Raw genomic sequence first — 21,556 nt, 5'->3', positions numbered from 1 at the left:
ACAACCCTAATCTCAAGTGTCAATGCGAACAGAGTTTAAGCATCAAGTCCTCACTTGTGAAGTTTTACTCAAAATTGTATAAACTACTCTTGTCCAAATGCAGCAGAGGAGACAATCCTGTCTGTACGCTGAACCCCCAACATCCAGTCATTCCGTATTCCAAACACTGACTGCTGTTTTTTTACTCTCAAGGCTGCAGGTGAGTTCACTCTGCCTGGTTTGTATTCTGCAGGTCTGGTTTCAGCTGCTATGAGAAGAAACCACAGTTTAGACAGGAAGACCAACGATTGACAGAGAAGATTTTTCTACAGACCAAAGACTTACCAAGTTAGTATTAATCTCATAGATGCAAATGATTTGGTTTTTAACGGCACTCCTGCATTTATGAGCAGCCTCTTATGATTCTGGATATTTCCAGTCTTGTTAATGATCTGCAAAGGTTTAAGGAGGAACAGCATTCTCGCTCCTTCTGCTTTTAAAAACGGGCATGACTCCCAATGTTATGCAATGCCGCCACTAATACTAACTGCAGTGTTTCCAAAAGTCTGCTCTGTTGTGTCTGAAAAGCCGTCACTCTGAGCTGCAGAGGCAGCAGCACCACTGTTCTGCAGCCTCCACTTGTTTTCGCTTTCAGGTCAAAACCCAGTGGGGAGGGTGGGGGTGGTGGACTATAGAGCGTGCTCAGTGCGTAGGCCACCTTAAGGCGCCCTGAACGTATACATGAAGGACTCCCGACAGCTTGCAGCCTTACCCCCATCCCCTTCACGGGGAACCGGGAAGAGAGTCTTCAGTTGCAGTTTATGGCAGGAGCTGTGCTCTCTGCTCCGTCTGGACTGAGCTTCAGCCGTGAGAATCACCACCAGCGGTTCACGCTGGAACTTTATTTTGAAAAATCGTACACACATTTTTAGGTTTTCGATGGATTCTAAAAGATCTTCCACTAAAGTTTGTCCCCAACCTTTGATGCGTGTTCCTACATTAGCTAATCACACTTTTCCCGTCAAGAGGTCATCCGTTTCATCTCACATGATAGTCGCCATGGCAACCACGGAGACAGTACACAAAAGTGCAGTTGTACTTTCACAGTAGGTTACACCGCGGTTACATGCGCAAAATGACTTTGATTGGACAGAAGATCGGATTAGAATTGAACCGTGTTCATGGGCCCAGAACAACAAATGTGTACATACGCTACACTTTGGGTCGGAATAAATAATTTAGACAAGCGCAGAAGTCTCTAAAATACCGGAAACATCCGTAGAAGAAGACAAATTGAGTTACGTTGTAAACTGAGCTGCAGCATAAAGGAAGATGATCTTCTGAACGCGATTTTATTATTGTTATAATTTTGCCTATTCAATCATAATTTTCTAAATCTGTGCGGCCAGTGCTTTATTCTTGGCAGAACTGACCCGGAAGAAGGGTTAGGATTGGGCTAATGCGTGCCAACAGCATCCAGCTTTGGATGAACCTAAAATCTGTGCGGTCAGTGCAGCACTGTGCATCCCGGCTGCACATATATGTGGGAATAACACCAGGCTTTATTTTGTCTGGACAGGACTAGAAACACAAATTCACCTGATTGTTTACACGGTTTCTCAGGACTGTGGACCGGCGTTTCTGCATTCAAAACCAGCCTCTGCCAACTCAAACACTGTCCCAAAGCCGCCCCTCTGCTCAGAGACACAGTTCTACCAGGAGACACGGTTCTCCTGAGTCCGCGGTCCAAAGACTCCTCCAGAGCGCCACACCGTGACAAAGCACCCTCCTAAAGACTCCTCTGGAGCGCCACACCATCTATGCATGACCTAAAAGCCAGAGCAGTAAAGACCCACGACCTGAATGCATTTTTTACATCCACCACGATCGGATCAACAATCGGCATAACCCACCTATTTCGATCGGAAGGACATTTTGATCCGAATAAGTCTGATCGGATTAGAGTATTCCAATTGAAGAGTCTACACAACGCATTTATTACAATTGTTCTGATTAGGCATTTATTACGATTACTTTAGTCCATAAACGCAGCGATTGTCGGTGTAAACATCGTCACATAAAGATTTTTGATCTTTTAACCCCGTGCCACCTTAAATCATAGCACAACATCCTAAAAAAAGAAAATCCTAAATCTCATATAGTCACATGAAAGCAAACAGAGCTGAAGCTATCTGGGTCTTCCAATGTTTTAAAGTTTCAAACTGTTGGAAGAATTTTTCCTCAAAAAATAAAACCTCTTTTGCCTAAAATTAGAGGAAAGATGGACTTGCGCTGGTGACGTTTTCTAAGTTTTACCTGCTTGAAAGAAAAAAAACATTGAAAAAGCCTGGACATATGATGGATAACAGGACATAACTCTAAAATAGCCAGACGGAGAGCCTTTCATCAGTCTTTGCTTCTGCGATTATGTTTAATCTCTGCAGTCTGGAGACTGTCCTTGATCTGAACACAGAGGCCAGAAAGGCAAAAGCAACAATGTGGCAAAAATGTAGAGACCTCATCATATCAAACACCTGATATGAAGACATCCGATTTCTTCAGCAAAAATGTTGATAGAAACATGAGGCACCATAACGCTTTTTAAAAATACTAAACACTTACAGAAAAGTCTGTGTTTTAGTCCCACAAAACTCTTAACTCACCGAGGCACAGTGTGTTGCTATGGCAACCATCAATACCTTTATATACTGGTATGAAAACTTTACCTCCCTATTGTTATTTTAAAACTTTTGCCCAGCAGAAATGGATTTAACTTTAACAAACAGCTGCACCTTGACTCCTCAAAAAGCCTCGATCTCTGCGGGTGAATTTAAACCTGGACACTGCAGTTCCTCATACGACCACTAGAGGCTGGTTTTTAAGGGGGAGCAACTTCTCAAACTTTTTAAAACGTCCAATTCTAAACCATTAAATATCCAATTTTTAGCTTAATTTGTGTTCGTTGTTTTATTTTTTCACATTTATAAAAACTGTGGTTTTGAACTATTACTCAATCGCCCACATTTAGAACGTTGTTTAAAACTACGTCACATATCCCAAAATGCCACACAGCGGCGACCTAAATGCAAGTATTTTAGCTAAATCAGCATGTCGCCACATGGTTGTATTCGTAATCAGGAAGCAGCAGTTGCATAGTGGGAAAGGTTCAAATTTTATGGCCCCCAGACCTTTTTTTCTAGCGGTGTAACTGACGGATAGGAGGATCTCCAAGGCCCACCAAAATCGTCTGATGATTGCACGTTTTCAGACTGTCAGCCGCCCCCGTGCTGCCGTCCCACTGCCAAAGGCACTCAACGAGGGCTGTTGACATGGGCCGGGGAACGGCGATGACAAGATGTCAATCTGGCGATCCTGGTCACCGTGGGTCCTACATATCAATACTGCCGTGTTTGGACCGCTTGGACCTTCGTATCGGGAGACGGCGTTTTTCCCCTGCTGGGTTTCTTGGGAGGCATGTTGTCTAAAAATTACTGTATAACGTAATTTTTTTACATCACCGAGCTACCGGGCAGCTGGCGGCCGGTAGCACCTAATATGGACCGGAGAGATCATCCAAGCAGAGCTGCAGCTACCTGGCGATCTGACTACAATCAACCACATTTTGTGATGACGTCATCGCCGCCTGACGGCCATCGTCTACATTCATGACTACACCAACAGTTAAGAAAATAGGCTGCAGTAGCTAAGCCAATCTCAAAGATTCTGCCGATGGCCCCCCCATCACGTGGTGGTTGTTGTACAGGTGACCGTAGAATTAGATGGGCAAAGTAAACTCAGGAAAAAACTTCTTTCCCTTTTTTATTGCTCAGAAACCAGAGTAACTTCAGAGAACATCAATGGAGGACAAAAAAATTGATCAATCCTGTGATTCTCCACTTTCAACATTAACCAGACGTCCTTAAATTTCAAATGTTGTAAACCAACGTATACATGATCTAAAAGTTAATGTTTAGCACTGGCACTATTGCAGCTTTAATGAATTCATCTTTAAATGGCCTTCATCAGTGCAGTTATTCCTCATACCACTTCAGCCTCACCAAGGCACCAACCAGGCCAACGACAGTCAATGATTGGCACAAACCAGAGTCCACATAGTTCTCAGACTGTCTGTAGCCTTTGATCTGTTCATAGATTCCACTGGCTTTGAATGGGATTTGCAGGTGATTTACTGACTGATTGTACAGTGGATAACAGGTACAAACAGGAGTATTTAGGAGCATGTTGTGTGTGTTAAGGATTGTAGACATTGGAGTAGGGTAGTTTTAGCTAAGTGGTCTGCAGCATCGGAAGAGGGTCTACATCCACCAATACACGTGTGCATTCGGATTTATTTTGTTATACTAGCTTTAAGGCAGGATCTGTAGACCCACAGTTTGTGTCTATGCCATTGAATGTATACGAGAACTGGACTCAAGAACTTCCCATAGAAATGTTGACACAGACTTACTCTGACTAATAACAATTTACAGACCATTTCTGGTTTCGATGTTGATAATCTCTGTATCCTGGAAAAAATGGCAACTGAATGACTTCACTCAGTTGGAGCCGGAAGGAAACCATTTTCTACAGGTGACGTCACCCTCGCTTGCTCCGGTTCTCAGATGCAGTCAATGGTCTATACCGATGACGGTTAGTAATGCTCCTGCAAGAGGGATTCGTGCTGGGGTACAAGCAGCAGTCAGGGCTCTCAGATGCTCCAAGGTGCAGCAATAATTAGGGCAGCTGGGAGGAAGTAAAGTGCAGGAGAAATGGAAGATAGGAACAGATTGTGTAAAAAAACAAAATGAGACATTGGAACAAGTGGAAAAAGGAGGAAAGCATTGGTAATGTTAGCTCTAATTTCCACCACTGCTTCCATCATCAGCCTTTTATAAGGACATATATCAAGAAAATCAACCTAAAAAAATAGTGCATTACTGAGTATTTCTATATTCAAATCGTTGTGAATCAAGAGTAAATGAAAAGATGCCGTTTGAAAAGCTCTAAGTAGCGTCATAAAAACTGAAATGGGGGGGCCAAAGTCTCCCTGCTCCGGTCTACTCTGTTGCATCCTCTTGCAGACAAATACATCCATGAACGTCCTCGTCTGAGCTGAAATCTGGATCCAAATTGTACGGTTGGATAGCTCTGATATTGCTCCCCCATTTTTGTTGCAATACTAATGTTAGCTTGGGGTTGTGAGGGGCTGTAAGCTAGCAGAAGAGCATGTAAACAGATGGTTGATGGGAAGTGGGAGCAGGCTTACTCCACACAACTCAGAGGTAATTTTTTTTGACTTTTCTTAAAAACAGCATAATCAGAATTAAAAGACCAATGGGAACGCTTTGAAATAATAACAGATGACCTGACGTAAAGTGTTGCATATCAGCACGAATCTTCTTTTTTCCGCTTCAGAACCTGTTGGAATTAACTTATTGGGTAAACAGTCAAAGAGTTATGGTAGTTCACAGAACTTAAAGGGTTAACCTGATGGGGAAATTCTGCATTTGCTATGGATTATGTAAGGGACAATGGCCGACAAAATGTGCATTTGCAGAAATTAATGCCCGCCATGGAAGCCTTTCGCGTCAGACGGTTGTTTCCGCAAAGTGAAGTCTTTTTAAATCCTAGCATCTTAATTTCAGACATATTTACATCAGCAGAGAATATTTGATTTCTTTGGGTATTTTCTATTAAGTTGTGCCATTTCCAGCTGCCTTTTAAACATCCAACTATAGACACAAATGAGTGATTTATTAACCTCAACGGTGTGCCTTCAACTCATCTATTAATATCTGCTCCCCCAAGTTTAAAGTGCACAGAGCCAAAATTCCTCATGTTTCTAATTTGTCGATGGAAAATCGATTGCAAAGCTGCCCGTTTAACAAAATCCAGCCAGTAAATCCGCTGAGAAGGGATTCTTGGGACATCGGGTCACAGATCTAAAGGGAAAATGCTGCTGTTGACTGGTCTGAAAACTTCAGAGACTCCAGAGAGGAGGAGCTCATTTCATCTCACAAATCAGTTTATTTATAAATTCACAACCAAGGTTGTTTCAAGACGCAAGACAAAAAGAAAGAATCCGGCGACGGTTTTAATCCAAGTCATTCCAAATATTCCAGAATCCAGTTCAGTCCAGATTATTCAACTATATTTAAAAAGGTCTGTTATGTCTGAATCAACTCCAAACACTCGTGCATCAACTCAGTGAGAGAAAAATCTGAAAGTGAACCGAGACGGCCGTCAAGACACAAACAGGAGCGGCGGGATCAGGGTAGGTATCTGAGGCGGCGGCGGGGTAGCGGAGGCCTCAGACTGCTGCTGCATGTTAACGTGGCCAATCGGTTCCATCTTCCTATTACTGATAGTGCTGCTGGAGAGCCTCCTGCGGTCTGCTGCTGTCCAGATAAAGCTCAGCTGTGGTCAATGAGGCGGCGTCCAACAACAACAGCCAACAGCTGATAACGGACGCTCCTACTCCACAACATTTCTCAACACCTTCTCTGATGCAATTACTGGAGAAGCCACACTGGGAAAAACACAGACGCCCGCCGGAGATCCGCTGAGGTCTGAGGAGGACGGCGGAGGAGCCTCTCAGAGGAAATGGCTGCCGCCTCCTCCTCTCCTCCCACGGTAAATATGAGAACGGCCCTTTGACCTTCCGCAGCTTCTCGCCGTTTCACGTCAAGACCCATTTCAGAGCATGTTTGACAGGCTGTCAGTCCAGCTCAGCTAACCGACTGTCTAACCTGAACGTAACCAGCTTTAACACAAACCCACACCCAGAGCGGGAAGTTGCGGGCAGAACAGATCCGTTAGGAAACCATGTCGGCCGTTTTTGGCTCTCCCATGACCACAACTTCCTCCTTGATGCTCCTTTCTCGCTGAATGTCAGCTTCACTTTATAGGATCTTTTCTCACAAAGTTGAAGCACATTTTTTTATTTTCCCGCTTCATGAAACTAACTTGAGAAACCGTTGAAAACAGGTCCAAAGACGAGTGATTCTTAACCGAGAGGACACCTTATGGGTGAAGTCTCAACATTGTGGCTCAAGTTGGTAACAAGAAAATGTAAAGACGTACTCCGATCATCTTTTGATCTGTTTTGAAAGCGTTGCCGTAGTCTTTTAGTTATGATTATGCCGTTCTTCTGCCAAAAATCGAAAAAACCTTTGTCCTTTTTTAAGGACATAATTTCTGCAGAGAAACAGGAGTTCAGTAGGAATTCCCGTCTAGATTGTGGGTGAGACTGTTGGTGCAGAGCAACCCCACCCCCTCTTCCCTTCTCCACTGCTGAGAGCACTCCGTTTACGCTCTCTCCCGCTAGCTTACAGCTCCTCACACCCCCCAACCTAATTTTCTACACGCCCATCATCAGCAAAATGCCACAGGAACATGTTAAAAAACACCAAATACATATTTTTCATCAGAGTGGGTCTTTAGAATGTACTTTCGTGTTCTTCACATCTAACTGAGGCCAAATTTGACCAAAAGTATTGAGAAAAACAGCCGATTGGATGGAACACGAGGCGAAGTGACCAACAGAGAAGCAAACATTAAAACAAAACCCTGGAGAACACCATAACAAGAATATACACACAGATATTAGCATGCTAGATGTGATCTAAAGCAGTTCAAATAACTGTCACAAACAGAGAAACAAAGATTTCTTCAGAGGTTTGAAAGAACTTATGACCTGAAAACCCTTCTATAAAAACGTGTGTTTTCCATGTTTTACGATGATTTTATGAAGAAAACTGACCTGATGTTATTCCAAACCTGCAGATCAGGCGTGGGCTTTTAAAGTAATGGTTTAATGACAGCAGACTTTACAGCCAGCGGTTCATAACCCAGAGATGGAGCTTAATTTGATTAAATATAGATGAGCTAACAGGATGACGGTAACCGTTTCATAAAACTGTCCATCAGTTCAAGGAGGATTAAAACAATCCACTGTAGTTTTAGACCATATGGCACCCAGGATTGTAGAGCGCATTAAGAGAAACAAAAGAGTCAGATAATGAGACATGACTACACTACCCAAAAGCTAAAAGGTGTCAAGCGGTAGGGGATTGGTCAGAGGAGTTGATGGGAAGTTTTACTAGTGAACTGTGCCGTACTTCATGTGAAAGGAAAACGTTGACAATTACTTTCAACATTATTCCGTTGGAACACATAAAATACAAAACAATACTTTTTCAGTTCATTATGTTGAAGTACAGTACTCTGCCATGCTCTAGACTACAGTACCCACAATGCCCCAACAATCCATTACTTAGTGCAGCTTTTTAGTTTACGAAAATCTTTCTGAAACAATGGGACCGTTTTAGGAGCACCGTGTACCACAGAACATTGGTTCAAAGTCAGTAAACAAAACCAAAAGTAAGACATAACGACATCAGATTATAGAGAGTGCTGTTGATTTTTATGGTCTAAAAAATATTTATATATATGGGTAAGATTTGAAATGATCAAGAATAGGAAGGAATTATATGGACTAAATAGGAAAAATAAGAAATCGTTCCCCTTAAGAGGCAAAAAGTGACAGTAACGGAGAGCGTTGTGTCATCAGCGAACATGCAGACACACAGAAATCTTGTTGTATTGATTATCCTCTGATCTAATCCCATTATCAGAAATTACATTAGAACACAGAACAAGAACACGGATTGAGCCAAGATAAGAAGTTTTAAAAAAGAAAAATGCAAACCATCAAACAGCTGTTAGGATCAATTGAGGGGAACAAAGCGCGAACAAAGAAGAGCCAAACTTCGTTGAGTCTTTTAGACTTAGAAACTTGGAGCTAAAACACAAATGAGATGTTGGGCAAAAAGAAGAATATTACTGTTTCCGATATGTGGAAAACTCACCACGGGATCAGACGGAGCAGGGAAACAAACGGTTTTAGCCTAACTCCCTGTTCAAACTCATGACCGTTACACACAAGGGGGCGCCCTTCTACCACCGAACACAACAAATGATCAAAAGTAATAAACTGTCAATTGGTCTTGTCCATATTTATATTTGAGTTTTAATTACAATAGAGAGAAAAGGCCAAATCTCCAACTGGAATGAATAAAGATCACAGAAGCGAAGCGTCAGAGAACAAACCCTAAACAGAAGCAGAGACTCCTAATCTGAAGGTTCTCCTTAGTGGTTTTTCCAGTTCAGCAACAACTTCCTGATCAGAACCAGGATTCACAGCAGATCTCAGGCAGGAGACACCTCAATGATGTTCTCTCCATAGAACCTATGGGAACATTCCCGCCTCCGTCCATCCTAATGTTGTCATTCTCATAAGCTGTGTGTGATTGTCATGCACACGCGCACGCGCACACACACACAAGTTGGGAAGATGCGGAGGAAGCGCGTCCCTGCTCCCGCCCGGACCCCGGTCGTTCCGGCGGAGCTGCGGCAGCTGCGTCTCCCGCTGTGACGGACTTCTGCCACGCATGATTCATGAACTCAAGGTCACAGATCGGATGGTTGCGCGGCACGCGGAGTTCACGCAGCCACAACCCGACTTTTATTTTTATTCTATTTATTTTAGCGGGAGCAGGTTCGATTCCGGGACACACACAGAGACACACACAGACACAAAAAAACCCAGATGATCTGCACTCAGAACCTCTCAGTTCTGCGTCAAGTTGTTGCAGTAAATCCACGAAGAGGGTTGCGCGTGCGACTTTTTCCATGCGCGCGCGCTCACATCAGCGCACGAGACCGCCGCACCTGGAGCCTGTTCGTCCTCTGCCCGATCAAACTTCCCTTCCTCATCCCGGTGAAGCCGAACAACCAGCAGCAGGTGCCGGGAGAGCGCGCGCGCGGTACTCACGGTGAGAGGCGGCCGACGCTCCGCCGAGGAGCAGCAGCAGCAGCGGCGGGGCGAGCATCTTCGTTCGGTCCGCAGAGGGAAGCAGAGCGCACCGTCCTCCCGCTCCTCCGGCTTGGAGGGACACCAGGAGTCTGACGCTGTGGAGTGGACCTCTCCCACGACGGCACGCCCTCCCCTCCTCCCCGCGAGGAGCAGCCCTCCTCCTCCTCTTGACTGTTTGCACCGTCAAAGGCGCGCGCGCTGCCCAGTCAGTCACAGCCGGAGAACAGAACAAAGGTCCGCGGAGCGCGAGGTGCCGCGTGCCTCACTCGAACCGAAGGACAGCGCTGGGCGGAGGGTTCTAATGGCGAACCGGCTGTGGTTTGGTCCACATGGAACCAGGAAGAGACCAACAGCGCAGACAGGAGTCATCCTGAAATTCAAACATCTCTGAGGAGCTCCAGAACGTTTGGACACGCCCACCTGACCTCCATCACCTGTCCGGCCACGCCCTTTTATTAGGCTCATCTCCTTCAGAGTCCCTTTTTCCTGAAAAAATTTGTGAAAATCATTTTTAAAAAGTTATATTTTTTCTCTCCTTGTTTAATTATCTAAAAAAATACACTGAATTTGTCATGTTTCCCCCAAAATTAGTTATTGATTAGGAAGCTAAGACATTCAATTCTAAATCACAAACGAAGAAAACAAATCAAGTATTAATGCAACACAGAAAAAAAGAGATTTTTACTTTTAAAATATCATATTTCTGTGTTTTGGTAAAACCACTCAGACTCACTAACTGCTCAAAATCAGTGAAATGCAATAAAGTTTATATATTCAAATCTGTCCTTTTTAATATTTTTAACTTTCTCCATTAAACATCTATTTTACCACCAACACCACTTCTTTACCGAATAATATGCATAGACAACAAGTCAAACATTTGGTTACATTTTTCTTATTAATTAACTCAGATAATTATCAGTTAAATTTTTTATGATAAATGATAACAATTTATGAGAAATATGTGATTAAAACCCACAAATGACTCCTGAAAAAAGGTCTAAAAATAGATTAAATCAAGATGACAATCAGCTTGATTTAATCTGATTAAAATTCTAGCCAATGTAGGAAATTCAATCAGATGACAATGTAATAAATCAAATGTATTCAATATTTTCAAATGTATGTAATATGTGAATACATTGATTTGTTTTAAATTTATAAATCCTACAAATAGTAAATGTCTTTTTTTCCGTTTACAACTTTTTCTGTAATTATTTCACTAAACAAACTTTAAAATACAAAAATACGTATTGTTCATTTGTTCATAAAATCATCTACAAAGGACTATAAACTCAGCAACACTAAGCACAGCAGCGACTCTTCATGGACTTTTAGACGTCTAACCTATTTTTCCCTGAAAGCTAAAGTCAGCTTTAGTCTAAATGACATTAGAGAGAAAAATCCAAATCTCCAACTGGATTGAATAAAGATCACAGAAGCTCGTCGGACAGTTCAGGCTTCCACGGCGTGCGTTCATTGCACACTTTCAACCCTCACATGACTCCTCAACTGTTTTTGCAAGTAACGACATTGTAATGTTACGCAAAGTGTTGCAAATGGCCACAAATTGGTGCGTCAACACTTCAGTGATGCATGTCGGCGGGAAGCCGCTCTTCCCCGCTTCAGAATCCGTTGGAATTTCGTTAATTCCGTAAACGATTGAAGGGTTTGGGTCGTCCATCGAATGCAAACATCGAAGCTGAAGCTCCAGAGTCAAAGCGTTATAGAGAACTGTGAAGAAACTGGATTCTCTTGAAAGGACTGTATTTAATATTATTAGGTTCGTAACCCCGTCAGTTTCTTGCACACAGAAATAATGAATAATGACTCAGAGACAGTAACTTATCTTTTTTAGGTTTACTCCGCACAAAGACCACAGATTTGTACGCAGGGTTACAGACAGATGAACACGGTGCATTCAAAGTCCGAACAAAGGAGTTCAGAAAAAGGGTTGACATATATACTTTGCATTTGCATATTCAGAACCTCATTCGATGGATCATGGTGTGAAAAACCCACCCACAGACTGTTGCAGGCTAGATGTTCGAAGGTCAGAGCACCTAAAGTGTCAGATCTCTCTGGGATTATCACAGACATTTGCCAGAACGCATACACCAGAACACACAAAGATGAAAAAGGAAGATGTTAAAGGAATGTTTGCGAGACAATAGTCTTGGTTGTGCTCTGTCTGGAGTGTAATATAATTTTGCGATGATAATACATAGTGAATCGAGTTTAAGCCATTAATGTGATAAAAGGTAAAAGTTAGTATAATAAAATGTAAAAAGGGAGTTTCTAACTATTCTGTTTCTAATCACTCCTAACAAGAACATATAATGTCAATCACAACACAACCCTATGTGTGTAGTAACTACACAACATTCAGGTGGCTGGAGATGACAACATTTTAGCCATAGATTTAAAAAACTGTGTGTTTAAAGCCGCACGACATGATGGACATGATCTCCAACCTTCACAAATAGACACACCGGAGTTCATATTTGATATCAGAGGAATGGGCCTTATGGGCCGTGAGCCTTTCTGTCAAAGATCCTTCCTGGGGGAGACTTTAGACACCAGCACGCTCCCCGTGCTCCCCCCTCTCCTCCGCTTCCTGACGCAGATTTCCGACGGTCCTCCAGCCTGGAGGATGACGCCTGATAAATGAGACGCGTTCCACGGGATCCGCACACAACCACGAGGGGCAGCGGCCCGTCTGCGTCTGAACACTTTCCCGTTACCGTGACAACGGCATTCGCCTGTAATATCAGACGCAATCAAATAATTGAGGCTCCGGCTCTGCCGATACGATTATTGTGATTAAGTCCTTTGAAATTTAAAGCTGAATAGGTGGATTTTCTTTTCTCACTTGAATAGACACAGAAGTGAGACACGAAGGTGTGACAGATGTAGAACCAGAAGCAGGTTGAGGTTTTAACTGGGAGGAGAACAGCTGGACTTGTCTGAGATACAGAAGAAAACACAGAAAAAAACGTTTTTGTTCAACATCTTCATAGAAGGAGGACAAACAAACAAGCAGAAATGGACTCAAAACATGAAGACAGACGTAAATGCATTGACGGTAAATGAGAACAGGACTGAGTTAGTGTGACATCATCAACATAAAACAGTTTACGTCCGGCCGCATCCAAAGGAAGTCAATTCAGGCGCCATTCTTTTGCCACATGGACGCCGCCATGTTGAAGCCAGAAGTCATCAGTGAGCAGTGATTGTTTAGAGTCGGTGTACGTTTCTATGGCAACCACTCTCACCAATCAGGAGTGAGCATGTTGGAAGGCCACACCCCTACCACTTGAAAGCGGGCCACATGAAACGGATTGAATGTTGGATGTGGGGGCCAGCAGGCTCCACCTACTTTTATTAAGGCATCTGATTGGTCTGTTTATAACGCATACGTTTTACCACCAAAAAAAAAAAAAAAAAATACATATACCGTGAAAAGAAAATGGATTAGCAAAAATAAGCAAGGGGGGGAGGGGTCAATAGTTACCATAGACTGTATAATGTGTAAAGTCTGGGGCCAAAATGGGGGCTGCGTTTTACATTTAAAATAATTAATAAAAATGGTGACTAAAATTTCTTGATTGTGATTGGCTAAATTCCCTAATAATCCGTTGTAAACCATCCATTACTGAAATAAAAAACTTTTGTGTCTGTGGTTGGTACGTCTGAACAAGATTACCATTTATTATTATTGAAGTGTGAATATGAATTTTTTAAACATTTTCTTGATAATCCTCTTTTTGATTCATGATATACTTTTAGGGGTGTCAAATTATCCCATTATTCGCGATCAGTTACAGAAAAATTAGCATGTAATGTTTTTTACCGAGTTGAATATAATTTTGAATCTGTGACCGTTATCTATTATGCAAGGGATAATGAGGCGTACGTTATTCTGAATCAATGAGGCCTGATCGCGTCGGTCTGTTGCTTCTGTGAAGTCTATTTTTCTTATGCCAGACACCTGCTCCATATGGTCTCTGCTGAAAGAAATAGATATTCAATCAATTATTTGTGTTGTTTTTTTTACATTTCAATCGTTTTTCACAAAAAGCGGACTATTGATGTGTCCTGTTGTCATGGTAACGTCTACAGAGGCTGCACTGACCTCGCTCTGCAGCAGCGGAGGAAAGGGCTACCTATGTGTTGACGGTCGTGATACAGTGATAGAGTGAAAGTTCACCTCTTCCTGCTTGTTTACGTGTAGATGATGAGGCCAGAAGGTGTTGTCTACCCCTGCGCCCGGCGGCTGGGAAAGGCTCCAGCAACCCTCAACAGGACAGAGCAGGTTTAGAAAATGGATGAAAAAGCTTTTCAACACGCTCCTTACAAAATGCATGAGTTAGGCAGAGGATTTCTCCCACAATGCACTGCTTCTCTGGTATGTCAGGGATTCTTTGTGCTCCCAGAACCAGCTTTCTGTGTTTTTCTCGAAAGTCCTCGTGGCTGCATGCAGGCTGCGTTGGCAGACTTGAGTCAGTCTGTTCTCTCTCTGACTTGGCTGGGAGATTCTCCGACAGCCGAAGTTGGCGGCCAATTTGTGGTCACTCAGTCTTTTTTTCAGACGTGCCTGATTGCTCATCCCGCCCAGATAATCTGCTGCTCAGAGCTGGATGTTGATCGGCACTGAAACTGTTGGGAGTCGGTGTCGTCGGGATCGATTAGGAATCCTCTGCTGAGCGTGGAACAAACTCCTTTGGTTTGTTTGTTTCAATGGCGTCATCCTGAGGAGCGCTCACAGACACGAAGCTAAAAATGTTCGCTCTCCTGTTCAAATCTGAGGAGCTGAGAAATCTGTGAGAACAGTGAGGAAGTGGAAAGGCTGAGCAGTGACAGCGATGAAGACGCATGCCAATGAAAATGGTATTTCTGGTTTAACGTGTTCTTGTAGCATTGCTCTGATGATGGAGGATGTCAATATGTCTAAAAATCTGAATATCTGAGTATTTCTTCATTCCGATTGTTGTGAATCAGGGCCAGACGGAAAAGAATTGAGCTGAAAACAGTCAGATGGATGATGGGAAATGAGGGGAAAAGGCTTAAAAAAGGTCCCGCCCACAACTCGGAGGGGAATTTCTAATGAACTCCTGCCGCTCTGCAGAAACTTTGTCCCAGAAAACGACACAGATTTGCTGATTTTGTCAAAAAATGACATCATCATATGAAAATAGATCTAAAGAGATCGGAGTGGGACTTTGAAAACATGTGAATAAAAAACATTCAAACTCAAAAAAAGACAGAAAAGTTAAAAAATATTTTTGAAAAGTTGAAATAAATCCAACAATTCCAATGAGTTAAATTACATTTCAAGAGCTGAGCCATTTGAATTAAAAGAGAGAAGTAAAAACACGCTGAATATCTGATTGTTGTTCATTTCATGTTCATTAAAATACGTTTAAACCCAGACAGAATAAACAATTAGATAAAAACTAAACAAGAATTTTTATTCAAATGAAAAATCTAAGTGTTTTAGGATGGAAAAGTTGGAAATCTTTCTCTTTTCTTTAAACTGGAGGATCCGAGAGTTCTGCAAAATGTATAGAAATCTCTAAAAGACCAGAGCATTTCCGCACAGGAATGAGTTTTATCAGAATAAATAAAACTGTCTTATAATTTACATACAAAACTATAAAGATTTCCATAAGCTAAAAAGCAGAAAGCATCAAATTTGACTTCTTTTTTATTTTCTCTGCCATCAGAGCGAAGAACCGTGCTGCCACGGCGTATTTTGGAGAGTTTCCATCAAAAAGTGCAATATTAGGATGAAATGAAAACATAGCCTCGAAGGCAAATCTATAAATACGGCAAACATACAGCGCTCGGTTAAAATTAGATGTAACAGCTTCCTCTGAATCCTGCGACTCCAACAGGAACAAGCCGAGCAGACAGACTTTTCAGAAGAAGCTCTCTTGGCTTTTTTGTGTTTTCTCCGGTTTTTCCCCACGGCTCTGACACATATTGTTCCTTTACTCGCTGTCAGTTAATTCCCGGCGCTCCGGCTGGATTTCACTTTCGGCTCCAAAGTGTGTCCAGCCTGAGAACTGCCTCAGCAACCGCACCGTCTTCGAGAGGCCTCGTCAGCAGTTCAGCATTTTCCGCTTCTGTTCTTGGTCTGTTTTGAGCATGTTGTTGGTGATTTTCCAGATATTTTATTTGTAATTTTTATTTGTTAGAAATCGCGACATCCCTGCAGATTTAGAAATAAAAGTTGCCATTGATAACCATGTTCTGGAAAGAGTGTCTGAAATCAAGTTCCTTGGAGTAATTCTGGACGACAAAATTAACTGGAAACCACAAATAAAGGATTTCAGAGCTAAAATTACTAAAAGCAAAGCAGTGTTGGAAAAAACGCGCCATACTCTCACTCACAAAGCACGTTTACTAGTATATTGATCCATAATACTACCATATTTACAGTACAGTGTAGAAATTGGGGAAATACTACTGTGTTTGTTTAAATTACAAAAAAAAAGCTTTTGGAATTGTTCATGGAGTGGACTGTGGGTCACATTCAAATGCTCTGTTTTTAAAGTCGGGTTTATTAAAAATATGGGATCTGTCATGGTGCCTCTGCCAGCTACTCTCCCCTCCCCCGCCTGCTCTGTTCCTGACGCGACCAGCTGCCACCACTCACCTCATTATCGCCGTTACCCTCTTAAGGAGCACCTGGACCTCCACTCGACGCCAGTTCGTTGTTCCTCCCATGGTGCTTAGTCTGGTCTGCTCATGTTCCTGTTCCTGTTTGTTGTCAATGCTTCAAGTTACTCATTGCTCCTCTCGTCTCTGTCTCAGGAAGAATCACCTCTGGAAATCACCTGGTCGCTGTTCTCTGCCCGGTCTCTCACTGTCTCGCTCTGGAATCCTGCTGCCACGCCTCCTCTGGAGAAAAGCCATTACTCACCCTTTGCTATATAAAATCAAACTAAACTTACCCCGTTGTCCGAGTCTACTTTTGGGTTCCAGCATTTGGGTCACTCTGAACTCTCGTCGTATCATGACAGGATCTAATGACACTGAAAACAGCTCTCGTCATGTACAAAGCCAGATACAGCTTACTGCCAATAAACTCACAGCAAATGTTCAAAGACAGAGACGGGAGTTACAATCTAAGAAAAAAACTGAGTTTCAAAAAACAGTGCATTCAAACAACAAAAAAGTAAATGTGTTTGTCTAATTGTGGTGTGGATTTATGGAACGGATTGGATGAAGGTTTAAAACTACGACGGAGTATTAGGGCCACCAAAAAAAAAAAAAAATTTAGAGCCACCAAAAAAAAAAAAGTAAAATTACGAGATTTTATCTCGTAAATTTAGGAGATAAAAACTCGTAAATTTAGGAGAAAAAAACTCGTAATTTTAGGAGATTACAGTGGAAGTTAGCATGCAGAGCAGCAGGTGAACGCCGTGCAGCCGCAGAGAAGACCGAGTAAACTTTGTTGAACAGGTGAGCTGAATGTTTATTGATAACGTTCCAAATGTCTGGAAGGTCATTTGTTTGATTTACGATTCATTAAAGTTTTATTTATTGATGGTTGGTTTGCAGGATCTCTGCAGCCCGATGAAGCCGTCGTCGGTGTCCCTGCAGCTGTTCGCTTGAATCCTTTCTCCACCAAAGACAAGACTCTACGTCTGTGTGACGCTTCCGTCACACAAAAGGAGGAGCACTTTTTTTGGCATTTTCAACGTTCCAAAGCTAATATAAAACACTATTTTCATTCCTCTTTATTGTTTTATGCTGAAACGGGACATTTCATCTGCAGGAGGGGGCGTTTGTAACACTGTTTACTTCCGCATTGGTGTTGGGATGACAGGTTCATGACGTAATGAGACAAATGAACTTCAGGTTATGTGAATGAAAAGGAAAATAAAGGCTGCAGCGATCATCTGCACCCAAACGTGTCTCTGAGCTCCTTATTTTACATATTAAACTCCGCTTTACTGACACTGAACCCCGGAAAGACTGCTACACGGAAAATAATCTGATTTTGAGTCGCCAAAAGGTTCAGAATCTCTTTGTTTTAAACCTATAATAATCCGGAAATGAAGCTTCACAAAAGGCTCCACATACTTCATCTTCAAGCTAGGTTCCGATAAACGGACAACTTCGGTGTTTTTTCCTTAATCTACGACTTTTTTCTCGTAAATTTATGAGATTTTAAGTCGTAAATTTATGAGATAAAAAGTCGTAAATTTACGAGTTTTTATCTCCTAAATTTACGAGATAAAATCTCGTAATTTTTTTTTTTTTTTTTTTTTTGATGGCTCTAATTTTTTTTTTTGGTGGCCCTAATACTCCGTCGTATAAAACAAACCAAAGTTTACATGTATTCAAAAAAACCTACAAGAAGTCACTAATAGCACTGTTTAAGGCCTGTCACTTTAGCACAGTTGCCGGGCAGAATTGTGCCGTGAATGTTATGTACCCATCTGTAAATAGTAATACGCGTGTTGAATACGCACATCATCAGGTTTTGTAAAAAGGGGTGGGAGCAGACAAGATTTCTCTTCAACCTACTCCTTTTCAAGCTCACTGTATTGTTGTATGTCTTTTAACCCGCTGTGTTGATTTTTCCTTTGTTTTGTGTTTGAAATAAAAAAACAGAAACTGACACTGAAACTGAAAAATCAATAAAAGTTTGATCTCAAATGTCAGCCATAAAAGCTCAAACTGTAAGACGATGTGTTTCACAAATATCAGGTCATGCAGATACGTAGAGAGGAAAGCAGAGCAGAGGAGGGAGTGCCGGTCAAACTACCAGAAAACGAAACTCCGTGATGAAGATTTCAGGGATTCACCGCAGCAGCAGTTTGTTAACGTCACGAAAAAAAAAAGGCCTAACGGTAAAAACTGCACGAGCTCGGACAACAGCCTCTGTAATAACAAAAAAAAGGTAACTAAAAGGAAAATAGTTGCTGGTGTCATGCAGACATGTTTGACAGGATCCCAGGCAAACCATTGCAGCAAAGAAGAAAAAGGAATTATGGGTAAATTCAGGGGCTTTAATGTTCTGAGGGGGCCATTAATTGTGATCACACCAAAGTGAATTTAATTTAAACGTGATTTTTTGAATGAAACATTGAAAGGCAAAAAAATATTTTGTCTTTTGCTTACTCAGACGGGGGGGGGGGGGGGGGGTAGTGTGGGTGTGGTCTTCTTTAAAGATGACTCTATGGGTGTGGTTTACTTTGAATATTAGAGTTTGGGTGTGGTTTACCTTCAAATGGCTGTTTTATCTTCAAATGGGTGTGGTTTACCTGCAAATGGGTGTGGTTTACCTGCAAATGGGTGTGTTTTACCTGCAAATGGGTGTGTTTTACCTGCAAATGGGTGTGTTTTACCTGCAAATGGGTGTGTTTTACCTGCAAATGGGTGTGGTTTACCTGCAAATGGGTGTGTTTTACCTGCAAATGGGTGTGTTTTACCTGCAAATGGGTGTGGTTTACCTGCAAATGGGTGTGTTTTACCTGCAAATGGGTGTGTTTTACCTGCAAATGGGTGTGTTTTACCTGCAAATGGGTGCGGCTTACCTTCAAATGGGTGTGGTGTACCTGCAAATGGGTGTGTTTTACCTGCAAATGGGTGTGTTTTACCTGCAAATGGGTGTGGTGTACCTGCAAATGGGTGTGGTGTACCTGCAAATGGGTGTGTTTTACCTGCAAATGGGTGTGTTTTACCTGCAAATGGATGTGGTTTACCTGCAAATGGGTGTGGTTTACCTGCAAATGGGTGCGGCTTACCTTCAAATGGGTGTGGTGTACCTGCTAATGGGTGTGTTTTACCTGCAAATGGGTGTGGTTTACCTGCAAATGGGTGTGTTTTACCTGCAAATGGGTGTGTTTTACCTGCAAATGGGTGTGTTTTACCTGCTAATGGGTGTGTTTTACCTGCAAATGGGTGTGGTTTACCTGCAAATGGTTGTGGGACGGTATGGGAGGGATGTGTCCTTTATAGAATTTGTCCCTGAAATCTTTTTTAAGGTAAATATCAAAGATGTGGATTTGAACTTGAAACTTGAAGCTGAGGTTCAACCTCAAAGAGGTTTATATTTCTTTATATATTTAGATCTAAAGCCTTCTATCAGGTCCAAAAATTCTCTTTGCAGTTATTTTGCATTAGGAATACAGACACTAATTGTGATTGTGTCGACATGAGTTGTTTGGAATAGTTTAATAAAGCTTTATGACAATAAAATATATATTTTGACCAAACATTTCAGGACTAGAAACTTGTGAATAATGTCTTTTTGTTTATTTTTTGAGCGTTTGCTCTCCTAAGGTCCTACAATAAAAGCTTTTCTTACTAAACAGTTTGTTATTGAGTTCTTTAAAGCAGTTTAACACTTTTGGACGATACGTTTGTTACAAGTGCTTCCGTATATCAGCGATGTATTAAAGACAGGTGCACCTTTCAGGCAAACTGGTCGTATAACTGAACACAAAGGTTTACTGGTCTCACAGCTGTCACGAAGCCGGGTAAAAGAACTCACATAATCATATAAAATAGACCATTAACAATTCTTAAAAGACTGCAAAAACAGCCCTGATTATTAGAATCCGCATTCATGCCAGAGCCTCACCCTACAGGCGTCAACCGTCACAAAAGATTCATTTTAACAGGACGGCTAAAACTTTACTTCCAGACCCACTCAGATCATCTTTTGATCTGTTTTCATTTTTTTTTTTTTACGACGCTGATGCCGTTTTTAGCCCCAAAAAAATATTGGAAAAACCCGTGTCATTTTCTAGGACATAGTTTCTGCAAAGCGGCAGGACTTCATCAGAAATTTGCCTTCTGGGCTGTGGGTGGGACGGTTGGCAGGGCGTCAACCCAGCCTCATTTCCCATGATGCCTTTGCTGATACTCAGAAATGTCATCTGAAGCTTCATATTCTTTCTATCTTTCCTCCATCATGAGAAAAAAGCCACAAATGTTAAAAACTACAAACACTTGTTTTAATCCAAGTGGATCCTCAAGTGTTGATAACTTCATCGTCAAACCTTCAGGACATCTCTGGTAAAAGCTACAGATGCATTTTGCACAGAAGGAGACACTTTCTTTACTTTTACAGGCTGAGATTTTCTTTTCATTTTTTGGTCAGTTTCCTGTATTTGAACTCCTCCAGACTCGATTGTTTAAAGACAGACATCGTCATAAAGATGTGAGCTGCAGTCAGACACGGGAAAGAATTAAAAACTGCTTTTTATTTGAGGATTTTTAAGAATTTTGGTTATCTAGACCGTTCTGCTCTTTTGCGCTTCCGCCTGAAGCCACAGACGGAAACTGTTCCACAAATCTCCACGAGAATCATCGGGAAGGAGCAGCCGGCCGGCTCTGACTGGAAGAGGATGTGAAGCCTTGAACTCTGCAGATTGATCTCAGCTTCCTCCTGTTTTCTGCTCAGTCGCTCTGTGATTGTGAGGCAGAACTCCACCTCAAGGACGCCGTCAACGGAGCCGCTCCAGACCTCTTTGCATCGGAAAACAGCGGTTCATCCATCATTGGCGGGAAGATAATCTGTTTCTCAAATTAAACTCTCCACAGAGGCAGAGCCAGAGGAGAATTCAGGCTGTCGCTCTGCTATCAGAGAGGTGTCACGCCAGGTGATCAGTCTGCTCATGGAGGGGAACCTGAGCTCTCACGAAGGAGAACCCGTGTTCTCACAGAGGAGAACCC

General features: G+C 42.2%; 1 protein-coding gene across 1 annotated transcript in view; it reads right to left on the bottom strand.

Moving 5' to 3' along the window:
* LOC101169574 (contactin-associated protein-like 5) overlaps positions 1 to 10,633 on the bottom strand; it is a 156,565-nt gene extending 145,932 nt beyond the window's left edge. Inside the window, exon 1 of the mRNA XM_011489979.3 lies at positions 9,815 to 10,633. Coding sequence (XP_011488281.1) covers positions 9,815 to 9,872 — 58 coding nt within the window. The 5' untranslated portion in view covers positions 9,873 to 10,633. The remainder of the gene's footprint in view (positions 1 to 9,814) is intronic.
* Positions 10,634 to 21,556: the final 10,923 nt, after the last annotated feature.

The sequence above is a fragment of the Oryzias latipes genome, chromosome 21 (genome assembly GCF_002234675.1).
Source record: "Oryzias latipes chromosome 21, ASM223467v1".
NCBI lineage: Eukaryota > Metazoa > Chordata > Actinopteri > Beloniformes > Adrianichthyidae > Oryzias > Oryzias latipes.
The sequence above is the reverse complement of the archived record's forward strand: the minus strand, read 5'-3'. Positions and strand labels throughout refer to the sequence as shown.